Source organism: Lycium barbarum, chromosome 5, assembly GCF_019175385.1.
Source record: "Lycium barbarum isolate Lr01 chromosome 5, ASM1917538v2, whole genome shotgun sequence".
Lineage (NCBI taxonomy): Eukaryota > Viridiplantae > Streptophyta > Magnoliopsida > Solanales > Solanaceae > Lycium > Lycium barbarum.
In genome coordinates, this window is record NC_083341.1 from 17489920 (window position 1) to 17502503 (window position 12584).

General features: G+C 35.4%; 1 protein-coding gene and 1 long non-coding RNA gene across 2 annotated transcripts; both read left to right on the plus strand.

Moving 5' to 3' along the window:
- Positions 1-1147: 1147 nt before the first annotated feature.
- LOC132640589 (xyloglucan endotransglucosylase protein 7-like) lies at positions 1148-5191 on the plus strand. Its single transcript, XM_060357231.1, has 3 exons — positions 1148-1460; positions 3867-4060; positions 4581-5191. Exons 1-3 carry the CDS (start codon positions 1203-1205, stop codon positions 4969-4971), a joined length of 843 nt encoding a protein of 280 aa, XP_060213214.1. The 5' UTR covers positions 1148-1202; the 3' UTR covers positions 4972-5191.
- Positions 5192-5992: 801 nt separating this feature from the next.
- LOC132640593 (uncharacterized) lies at positions 5993-11459 on the plus strand. Its single transcript, XR_009582297.1, has 5 exons — positions 5993-9540; positions 9631-9737; positions 9815-10243; positions 10323-11139; positions 11244-11459. It is a non-coding gene; the product is annotated as an uncharacterized LOC132640593 (long non-coding RNA).
- Positions 11460-12584: the final 1125 nt, after the last annotated feature.

Below are 12584 nucleotides of genomic sequence, written 5' to 3' on the forward strand. Positions count from 1 at the left end.
AAAAAATTGCTCTCTATGTTAAGTATCGGGCTCAGATGAATTTGGTATCTAGTATCCACCTAGGCATATTATTTTTTTGGTACATCGCCTCGGCATATATACATAAACAAGTTCAATACATATTTAATTATGTCGTCACGTAAGTATTAGACCTAATGTTAAAGCGAGAGATTTACTTGTAATTGTTGTATTTATCATAATTAATGAAGATTAAAGATAATGATGACACGCGATTCAATCAAGTTAATTTTTGAATGTTGATTGATGGATAAAAATAATTAAGAAACTTAAGCATGCATGGAGATGGTGATAAGATATGAATACGTTACCGCTAAATTCCAAGATTTCAACCTTGATCCTTGAATTAATAGCTTTATAAACATTTTAATTCGTCGAAGCTACTGAACTCAACATCTAAAATGATCCAAGTTGTGGTTTAGAAAAATCAACATGGACAATGTCGTCGTAAAAGTCTTTCGTGGAATGCTTATCATCATATATAGTAATCGAGAACAATAAAATATAAAATGATTTCAACTCCCTCCGTCTCATTTTATGTGATGCGTTTTTTCTGGACATAAAATTTAAGAAAGAAAGAAAGGGGAATTTTTAAAATCTGTAGTCTAAAACCAACCATACATATTTGTGTAGTTATAAATAATCTCAATAAAGATAAAATAAAAAGTTTCAAATTAAATTGTTTGTAAATATAGAAATTACTTTTATTTTTGCTACATATAATTACCAAAAAAGAATTCCCGCATCACATAAATTGGAACAAGAGGAGTATTTGATTTAGATCCTAGCTACTAGCAAAGAGAAGCTTTGGTCAATGAGTAACCCCTGATATGATCTTGGTTTAATCAATTGATTTAAGTTCTAATAATAAAAAAAAGTTGTACATACCAATAGTCTAAAAAAATTTAATCGGATATACTAACATGTTATTACTCTATTTTAAAATTACGACATAATGTTTGCTACTAAGAGTTACATAACGTATGTTCTCTTAACAAAGTTTTGTAGTACTATCTTGCTGTAGGGGCCAAAATCAAACGTATACACAAAAGGAAACCCACCAACACGCACCCAAACTAGTCCCCACATCGTATATCTCTCTCAATTCCTACAACTTATATAAAGGCTAATCGTGTTCATGCAATTATGCAAAGTCATATACAATTCCTTCGAACATATACACCATGATGACTAGTTTATTATCTTTCTTCTTTCTATGCTTCTTGGTGGCTGCTTTTGCCGGAAATTTTAATGATGATTTTGATATTACATGGGGTGATGGCCGTGCAAAAATACTCGAAAATGGACAACTTCTCACCCTTTCCCTCGACAAAAACTCTGGTTCTGGTTTTAGGTCCAAAAATCAGTATATGTTTGGAAAGATTGATTTGAACATCAAACTTGTTCCTGGCAATTCTGCTGGCACCGTTACTACATATTATGTAAGTCATTTTTCTGCTGTTATGAGTTCTAATTTAATGTTCGTTGTTTTTTTTTTATATATTAAGATCTTAAATTATATACACCGTCACTATATATATAAATACTCCTTCCGTTCACTTTTACTTGTCATGTTGAGCTTCTCAAGAGTCAATTAGACTAATCTTCGGAGCTAAGTTGAATTAGATTAAGTCAATAATTTAAAATTAAAATTTCGAAAACTATACGAAAAATACTATTGGTTGCAATTCTTTTCATATCAATATGATTAAAAAAGTATATCTTAAAATGTTGGTCAAAGTCTATGCTATTTGACTCTCGAAAAGGAACATGACAAGTAAAAGTTATGAAGGGAGTAGTTTTTTACCGGGTAATTACACCCAAATGACCTTGGAAATGTGTAGTCTTGAACTTTTGACCCCCACTTGCCCCATGAGAAAACCACCAAAGTCAAAACGTGTTGATTGAACTTGAAGTTTTGCCCATGGGGCAACTGCAATCAAAAGTTCAAGACCAGTCATTTTTAGTGTCACTCTTGTAAATAACCCATTTTTGTACCATCGGGTCACCCAAAGGATACCTACATGTAAGCCCATTTTTTTGCACGGATTGCCCTTCTTTTGGGGTGGTCTTTAAATTTTGCCCCTTATATTTGTGTTCTTTAAGTTTTGTCCTTCGCTTGGATACCTGAGGTTCTGGGTTCGAACCCCCGCTCAGGTATAAAATAAAAAAATAATTTCGCAAGGCAGGGCTGGGGGGAGTGTATGCCGGATCCGGCATACAATCCTTAAGGAAAAACTAAAGTTATGCCGGAGGGGGCAGACTTTGCCTTGAAACTTTTTTTTTTTTTTTTTTTTTTTTACTTTTCAAGGCAAATTTTTAATTATGCCTTAAGGAAAAATTCCGTCTTATGGGGCATACTTTTAGTTATGCCTTAACTAAAAGTGTGCCCCATAAAATATAACTAAAAGTTTGCCCTATAAGGCGGAACTTTTCCTTAAGGCATAACTAAAAGTTTGCCTTAAGGAAAAGTTCTGCCTTATGAGACATACTTTTGGTTATGCCTTAATTAAAAGTCTGTCCCATAAGCCATAGTTCCTTAAGGAAAAGTTTTGCCCCATAAGACATAACTAAACTATGCCTTGAGGAAAAGTTATGCCCCCTCCGGCATAACTTTAGTTTTTCCTTAAGGACTTTATGCCGGATCCGGCATACAATCCTTAAGGAAAAACTAAAGTTATACCGGAGGGGGCAGACTTTGCCTTGAGACATATATTTTTTTTATTTTATTTTTTTACTTTTCAAGGCAAACTTTTAATTATGCCTTAAGGAAAAATTCCGCTTTATGGGGCATACTTTTAGTTATGCCTTAACTAAAAGTGTGCCCCATAAAATATAACTAAAAGTATGCCCCATAAAGCGAAACCTTTTCTTAAGGCATAACTAAAAGTTTGCCTTAAGGAAAAGTTCTGCCTTATGAGGCATACTTTTGGCTATGCCTTAATTAAAAGTCTGCCTCATAAGGCATAGTTCCTTAAAGAAAATTTTTGTCTCATAAGGCATAACTAAACTATGCCTTGAGGAAAAGTTATGCCCCCTCCGGCATAATTTTAGTTTTTCCTTAAGGACTTTATGCCGGATCCGACATACAATCCTTAAGGAAAAACTAAAGTTATGCCGGAGGGGGCAGACTTTGCCTTAAGACATATATTTTTTTTTTTACTTTTCAAGGCAAACTTTTAATTATGCCTTAAGGAAAAGTTCCGCCTTATGGGGCATACTTTTAGTTATGCCTTAACTAAAAGTGTGCCCCATAAAATATAACTAAAAGTTCTGCCGAGGCATACTTTTGGTTATGCTTTAATTAAAAGTCTACCCCATAAGGCATAGTTCCTTAAGGAAAAGTTTTACCCCATAAGGCATAACTAAACTATGCCTTGAGGAAAAGTTATGCCCCCTCCGGCATAACTTTAGTTTTTCCTTAAGGACTTTATGCCGGATCCGGCATACACTCCCTCCAGCCCTGCCTTGCGAAATTATTTTTTTATTTTATGCCTGGGCGGGAGTTCGAACCCAGAACCTCAGGTATCCAAGCTAAGGGCAAAACTTAAAGACCACAAATATGAGGGGCAAAATTTAAAGACCGCAAATATGAGAGGCAAAATTTAAAGACCACCCCAAAAGAAGGGCAATTCTGCGAATTGCCTTCATAAAAAAGTAAGATCTGTGATCTTGAAAATAAGTCAAGTTACTAATTGCTATAATAGTTAAAGGTGACCTGATAGTATAATTTTTTTTAATACTTACGGTATATAACTTAAAACTCTGATATTAGTTGAATGGTGATTTTGTAATTAGATGTTTTATTTTATGTGTTGAGTTTTAATGGTGTGGATTACAAAATGCAGCTATCTTCAATAGGATCAAGTCATGACGAGATTGACTTTGAGTTTCTTGGAAATTTGAGTGGAGACCCTTATATTCTTCACACAAATGTATTCACACAAGGAAAGGGAGATAGAGAGCAGCAGTTTTATCTTTGGTTCGACCCCACTAAGGACTTCCATACTTATTCTATTCTTTGGAATCCTCACAGCATCATGTTAGTTCTCTCGCTATCTCTCACTTACAAACATGCCTATATATATATATATAATGTATATAATTTAAATTTTAATTAGGTATACTTTACTAACGTCTATTTTGAATATTTACTCTTGATATGTCTTCGTACCTTTCATATAGGGTTTTTTCATAATTACCTAGTCAGAAGTAGATATTTACTAGTCCATATCTATTTATAATTTGCTCCTTAAATGATTATACCGAGTTATGTATGTTGTATACCTTTGACATATACTATTTAAATTTTGTATACCTAAGTGGTATACAATAGTAAGAACAATTAATTAGAATTGATAAATCAAAATGATTGAGATATTAGCACTTTTGATTCGTTTTCTAAAATACTGATGCGACATAATAAAAAAAAGGCGTTCAAGAATCAATATTTGTTTAATTTAACATGAGAGAAATTACTGTAAATATATAATCCTTGAACTTTTTCATGTATGATGATTACTAATTACTACCCTTTTGTCCATTTTATTAAACAAAATCAGCTTTTCAGTAGATGGGACACCAATTAGGCAATTCAAGAATATGGAAGCAAGTGGGATCCCTTATCCAAAAGAACAACCAATGTGGATATACTCAAGTTTATGGGATGCAGATGATTGGGCTACAAGAGGTGGACTTGTCAAAACTGATTGGACTAAGGCCCCATTTATAGCTTCTTACAGAAATTTCAAAGCCCAAGCTTGTGTATGGTCTTCAAGTTCTTCTTCTTGTAGTTCCAACAACTCAACAGCAAATTCTTGGTTAAGTGAATCTTTGGACACAACAGGCCAATCTAGGATTAAATGGGTGCAGAATAATTACATGATTTATAATTATTGCACTGATACTAAACGTTTCCCTCAAGGATTTCCTCCCGAATGCTCTCTCAATTAGTGTTAAAATTGTTTTTTTATATTTAGTTTTGCATTGTAACTAAAATATATATTGTAGTACATTTTATTCCCTCTGATAAAAGAATTATTTGGGTTGGTTTGAGCAATAAGAATGAGAAATATAATTTGTACCTATTGTGACTGTTTAATAGTTAGTATACCATGATGACTTTCTTGTAATCTTTGTTCTCTGTTAATACAAGCAAGCTTTTTCTTTTCAATTCTCTCGTTGCACATTGTTGTCTTGATATCGGTTTACCCGTACGGCAGTGACACGTTGTTTAGCGTGCGGAGGGGATCACCAGTTGGCGGAAAGTAATCAGACAGAAGTCGGTTGCTTAGCTTTATGTCGCCCTTCCAAGAATCTCAGAAGGGCGCTGCGTAACAGTATTTTACCGTTCTTTTTTATTTATTTTTTCTTTTTCAATAATTTCTCACTTCTTTGGATTTATGAATGTTACCAAAGTGATTGCCGCTTTTCCTGATCTTATAGTATTAAATAAATGGATGGCTTCTATCACAGTATGGTCGTTATTATTGAGGTGAACATAAGGAGTCAAACAGAAGCAATTAATTTATTAACATTCATAAATCAAAACAACTAAGGAAAATTTTGAAAAAGACAAAAAAAGAAAACAGTGTGGTAAAATCCTCCAATACTAATTAATAAATAGCTACAATAGATACAGACGAAATTTCTCCTTATTACTCAAATCAAACCAAATAATTCACTTCTCAGGAATATATAATGTAACTATATATTTTATGCACAATGCAAAACTAAAGATAAATAAACAGTTCTCTTAGAAATTAATTTACTTGTACTAATTAAGAGAGCATTCAGGAGGAAATCCCTGAGGAAAACGTTTGTATCAGTGCAATAATTGTAAATCATGTAATTATTCTGCACCCATTCAACCTTAGATTGGCCTGTGCTGTCCCAAAGATTCACTTAGCCAAGAATTTGCTGTGGAGTTGTTGTAACTACAGGTAGAAGAAGTTGTAGACCATACACAAGCTTGGGCATTGAAATTTCTGCAAGAAGCTATAAATGGGGCCTTAGTCCAATCAGTCTTGACAAGTCCACCTACTGTAGCCCAATCATCTGCATCCCATAAACTTGAGTATATCCACATTGGTTGTTCTTTTGGATAAGGGATCCCACTTGCTTCCATATTCTTGGATTGCCTAATCGGTGTCCCATCTACTGAAAAGCTGATTTTGTTTAATAAATAAAATAGGAAAAAAGAATAGTAATTAGTAAGTAATCAATCTACATGGACAAATTAAGTTCAAGAAATATATAATTACAGGAAATTCTCTCGTTTTTCATTAATGAAAATTTTGATCCTTGAATTAAGTTGTTTTATGATGCTGACTGTTGACACTTGACATAAAGAACACCTTTTTAAAATTATATGGTACAAAACACTTGCGAAAACAAACAAAAACTGCTAATATCTCAATCATTGTGATTTATTGATTCTGATTAATCATTCTTACTGTTGTATACCATTTCGATGTATAAAGTATAAATTGTACATTTTTAAGGTATACAATATACATAACTGTTGCATATAATTATTTAAGGAGAAACTTTATAAATAGATACTGGTTAGTAAAAACTCCCTTCGTCCCAATTTAAGTTTCTTACTTTCCTTTTTGGTCTGTTTTAAAGTGTTCCTTTCTATATTTGATAAGTTTTCCAATTTCAACATTCTACCTAACAAGTTTAAGATCATAAGATTAAAGAACTACGCACATATTTAATTTAAGATTACAAAATTCAAAAATCTCTTTTTATTTGTTGAATTTCATGTCCGGTCAAATTAAGACACTAAAATTGAGACAAAAGAAAGTAGGTTATTCTGACTAGGTAATCATGAAAAAGCCCCTAAAAGAAAGGTACATAAGAAATATCAAGACTAAGTAAATATCAAAGTATAGAAGCTAGTAAAATGTGTCGAGAGACAGGAGCTAATTACATGATGCTCTGAGGATTCCAAAGAATAGAATAATAAGTATGGAAGTCCTTAGTGGGTCGAACCAAAGATAAAATTGCTGCTCTCTATCTCCCTTTCCTTGTGTGTATACATTTGTGTGAAGAGTATAGGGCTCTCCACTTACATTCCCAAGAAACTCAAAGTCAATCTCGTCATGATTTGATCCTACTGATGATAGCTGCATTTTATAATCCACACCATTAAAACTCAACGTATAAATTAAAATTTACATATTTAGAAATTAATCACGTAAAAAATATTATAAATCATAATAATAAATAATTTAAAATATTTAAAAGACATTTGAAAAAATTACAGTTAAATAAAGACTTGTTTGAATATTGAAATTTGAAAGATGCCACGTAAATTAGGACGGATGAAACAATATAATATTCATAAAGTAACCCTTAAGCAGTTTGTCAAATCAATAGATGCTTCCGTAGAAAAAAGACTTACATAATATGCAGTAACGGTGCCAGCAGAATTATCAGGGACAAGTTTGAAATTCAAATCAATCTTTCCAAACAAGTAATGATTTTTGGACCTAAAACCATAGCCAGACATTCTGTCAAGGGGAAGCGTGAGAAATTGTCCATCTTCGAGTATTTTGGCACGGCCATCACCCCTTGTAATATCAAAAGCTTGGTAGAAATTTCGAGCCAACACTAGGGCCCAAGACTTTTATAATTCAAAAATAATTTTTTGGAACTAAAATAATCTATTAAAAAAAAAACCCTTAAATAGCCTTTACGTACAGATTATGTGCGTAAAAGGATCAAAGTGTACATTTACACTTAAGTCTTTTTACGCACAGAATTTGTGCATAAAAGAGGTAGAATATATCGGGCCCTTCTTCTTCCCCACTGGTCCCCTTAATTAAAAAACAAAAAAAATGAAAATCAGCCATTAAAGGTCCTTTTTCAAGTTCCCACGCGATCAAAAATATCGTTTTCTTGTTGATTTCCAACCCAAAAGTGGTATATTGAAGTCTAGGAATAAGTTTCTTCGCAATAAAGCAGCGTATAATTCAATTCAAAAACTCAAAATCAAAGCTTTAATCTAGGTATTTCACTACGATTTTTTTATTACATTATTAACCTAAGCATTACTATTGTGCGAATATGGACAAAAAAAAACTTTTTACGCACTTTTTTTGTGCGCAAAAGGGTTGTTTTCAGCCCGTTTTTTCATTTTTTTTTAATTTTTTTTGTTCATTTGTTGTTAATTTGTTAATTGTTTATTTATTAACCTAAGCATTACTATTGTGTGAATATCGACAAAAAAAAAACTTTTACGCACTTTTTTTGTGCGCAAAAGGGTTGTTTTCAACCCGTTTTTTCATTTTTTTATTTGTTTATTTGTTGTTAATTTGTTAATTGTTTATTTAGTATTTGGTAATTGTTATATTAGTTATTTCAATTGTTAGACTAGCTAATTATTTATTTAGTTTTTGTTAAGCCAATTGTTTATTTGTTAATTATTTGATTAGTTAGTTAATTGTTTATTTATTAATTATATGCTAATTGTTTGCTAGCTAATTGTTAATTTTCTAATCATTAATTATTAATCTTTATATCTTTAATTGTTAATTTATTTATTTGCTAATTAGAAATTGAAACTCGTTAGTTTAGGATTCAATCCTTTGTACGTAAAAGATTACATAACTAATACTACGTATTAGAGATTAATTAAAAAAATAATGATTAATTTAAAATGCGTAAAAAATATACCACTTTAATCCTTACTTCATGTATTAATGATTAATTTAAAATGCCTAAAATAGATAGAACACCACCATGGAGTCGGGACCCTTCGACAACAGAGAGGTACTTTATCTATAGCATGAGCATAGGTCCCAGTATGTATGGGATGCACCGATATCCTCTAGTAGAGTGGTCCGTACCCGTTCGGGGGAGTCAGCATGTGATATTCTAGAGGCTATTCCCCCACATCCCCGTGTCATAGATATACTACGTCGGGGCGGTATCTACCGGTGCATCGAGGTTGGTCGGCTTGTGCACGATAGGGCTCTTGTGACGGCCATGATTGAGCGCTGGCGACCGGAGACCCATACATTTCATCTCCGCACTGGCGAGGCTATCATTACCCTGCAGGATGTCGAGGTGATTTATGGTCTACAGATTGATGGACAGACATTGTATAGAGTGGAGCCTCTGGAGATGCTACCGTATCGCTAGGAGTTGACTAGGCTCACTGGTTTCAAGCCTCTGCAGAGGGATATGCGTGGACGGAGTCGGTTGTTGCGGTCTTCCCTCCATGCTCACTTGCGCCTCGTAGATCTGCAGGGTCCGATTGACGAGGCGACGCCTCAGGCTGATGTTGACCGACGTGCTCGCTTATATCTTCTCATCATATTCGGGGGCATCATGTTCCTGAACACGTCGGGTGCGGATATAAGCATTAGGTATCTGCTCTTTATTGAGGACCTAGACCAGCTGGGATGTTATAGTTGGGGCGCCGCTGTCCTGGCTTACATGTATAGAGGATTTGATCGAGCCTCTATGGGCGAGAGGCTTGAGGTCGCTGCATTTAGCCCTCTTCTTCAGGTAATATATTTAAGTGTGTGTAGATAAAACACTAAATATATTTTTTCAAAACGACGACTGATAAATTATTTTTTTTGATGACTATGACAGATATGGGTGTGGACTAGGTTGAGACCTTTTCAGCCCATAGCTGCTCACCCTCCTGATAACTATGTTGCTGAGGATATGCCATACGCGTGGAGATAGTCGCGCCCAAGGTAAGTTTTTTTTATTTAACATTAGTTTGTTATTTTTGTTAGTCTTTTATTGTTAACTAGTTGAATTCCTTTTATAGGCTTTCATATGGACACCGTATGATCAGATTTTGGGTCAGCTGCCAGCAATTTGTAGGGTTGGTGAGCACATGTGGATTGCACGGTGTTCATTGATCCATATGGACATCGTTGAGTATCACGCACCCGACTGCGTATTATGGCAGTTTGGGCATGTACAGAACATACCCGCGACTACACGTTGGGAGCACACCCACTACACCAGGGACGAGCGTCCGATCGACAGTGCGGCATGGCGGGCGCGTATGCACTAGGAAGTCGATGCATGGAACGCGAGGATGACGACTCTAGCGGCGGTCAGACATGACACTCCGATCCATGAGTACATGACGTGGTACATGCATATCACTCGCTCCTTGATTGCCAACCGCTCGACGCCGCGTCCTGATGGCCGAGGATATGCATCACTCTCAGGAGCGTATGAGGCGCTGGTAAGTTTATTCAATCGTCGTCTTATTATGTATTACTTTAAGAATTTATTCAATTCTTAAAATTTGCAAATATATGCAGCTACGAATGACTCTGATGATACGCCATGAGAGCATTCCCCTTACAGAGTCCACCGACCCCGGATAGCGGCATATGCATCACAGATAGTTTATCTTACTGACACTGGTATGACACGGGCACAAGAGTGGCATCGTGTCGATGAGGATGTACCAAAGGGTGTTCCTGAGGGTGGTAGGGCTGATAGAGGTGGTCGGGCTGATAGAAGTGGTCGGGCTGGCAGAGGTGATCTGGCTGGCAGAGGTGGTCGAGCTGGCAGAGGTCTAGTAGATGAGCCTGACGATATAGCCTGTCAGGCTCCGTCAGCTATAAATATCCCGTCGACCTCTTCTTCCAAGCCGTCGACTTCACAGAGACCTGGATATACGCCAGAGATGGTCCCACATTATGATCCTTGGTCATTATTTGCACATGTGCCAGTTAGTGATCTATATATGGGAGGCGGAGATGAGGACATAGACTTGGATATTATTTTCGTGACTACTTTCTTCTTGCTACAGCCAGGCCTACGGCACCATTTGCATCTCCGGCTCCTCGGGCCGCTCAGGAGCCCTCTCACATGCCATCTCAGGAGCCTGTCGACACACTTGTTTGTTTTTTTACAATAAAATAATGTATTAATTAATTATTTTATTAATCTAAACTAAATTATTTACATGTATTATAGGTTCATTCTTCTGCGCCTGTGGACCCGTCTCCGCCTGTTCAGATTGACACGTCTCCACCTCTAGCTACAACTCTGGGTAGCGCTCAGGTGACCGTTGAGGAGCCAGCTAAGGAGCCCTCTGACCAGCCATCTCAGGAGGCCGTCGACACACAGGTTTGTTTTTTTACAAAGAAATAATTTATTAAATAATTATTTATATGTTATTTCATGTTTAGTTTATGATAAATCTAAATTAAATTGTTTATATGTTATTTCAGGTTCATTCTTCTGCTCCTGTGGTCCAGTCTCCTCCGATTGAGTCATCTCCTGAGGCTACTCAGGTGGAGACCGCCGCCGTCTCCCACAGGAAGCATATTTTCACCCAGGGCCTGAAGAAGGGAAGAAAGGATGATCATGCCATAAATCATCCTATCATTAAGAGGAGGAGAGAGGATCCTGATGATACTGAGGGTGGTGGGGTTAGGAGGATCCTTAGGCCTTAAGAGATTGTATATTTGTAAATAAAATGTACATTTTATGTTAATATTGTATATATTTTTGGGTATTATTTTTTTAATGATAATTAGTTATTTTAGTATTTATTGTCGATTAATAATAACTCGTGCGACGTCCTATATTAATTAGAACCCTATAACGACGATCTAAATGTATATGTATAATAAGTTTTCAAACTTACTTCGGAGCACTTTACACCCTCTAAAATGACGATCTAAATGTATATGTATACTTGATGTAATGAGTCGATATTATTGTACATGAAAAAAATATTAAGTTCTATATAAAATATTTATATTCCGGTGTTTTGAAACGTCACTAATTTCCGGTCAAAGTATGGAAAAAAGCTTAATTTTGAGTTTGATTTCCAAAGAATAAAGGTTAGGGTTGGGGGGGGGGGGGGGGGGGGGGAGGCACTTCACGCACAAAATCTGTGCGTGAAAGGACTTAAGTGTAAATGTACACTTTGGTCCTTTTACGCACATAATCTGTGCGTAAAGGCTATTTAGGTTTTTTTTTTTTTTTAATAGGTTAGTTTGATTCTAAAAATTTATTTTTGGGTTAGAAAAGTCTTGGGCTCGCCAAAACCACCATCAAGAAGCTTAGAATCAAGAAAGATAAGAAAGCTGAAACTGCATGTATAGAAATAGTCATCATGATGTATATGTTCGAAGGAGTTGTGTATGTTTTGAATTGCACGGACACATTTTGCATTTATATAGTTGTAGGGTCTCTCAGAGATATATACGAGGTAGGACGGTTTGATTTTTCCCCTACGTACGGCCAGAGAATACTACAGAATTCTGTTAAAAGAACGTATACTTGCTCCCGTCTCAAACTTATGTGACATATTTTCTTTTGTAATCTATTCGAAAAGGTTTTTTTTCTTCGTTTCAATTTACGTGACACCTTTTGGATTTTGGAGATCAAACGAGTTTGTATTTGACTGCTATTTTATATGCATCTTTTAAATATTTTGAATTATCAAGGCCAAAGTCATAGATGGACCCCTGAACTTGTCCTGATTTTTCATTTAGACCCCCCAACTGAAACGTTGACCATCTGAACCCCCGAATATAAGATAAACCGTGCCATTTGAACCC

Coding starts and splice junctions, on each gene's coding strand:
- LOC132640589 (XM_060357231.1), top strand. CDS start 1,203: ATGATGACTAGTTTATTATCTTTCTTCTTTCTATGCTTCTTGGTGGCT. Junction 1,461..3,866: donor GCACCGTTACTACATATTAT/GTAAGTCATTTT, acceptor TACAAAATGCAG/CTATCTTCAATAGGATCAAG. Junction 4,061..4,580: donor TGGAATCCTCACAGCATCAT/GTTAGTTCTCTC, acceptor AAACAAAATCAG/CTTTTCAGTAGATGGGACAC.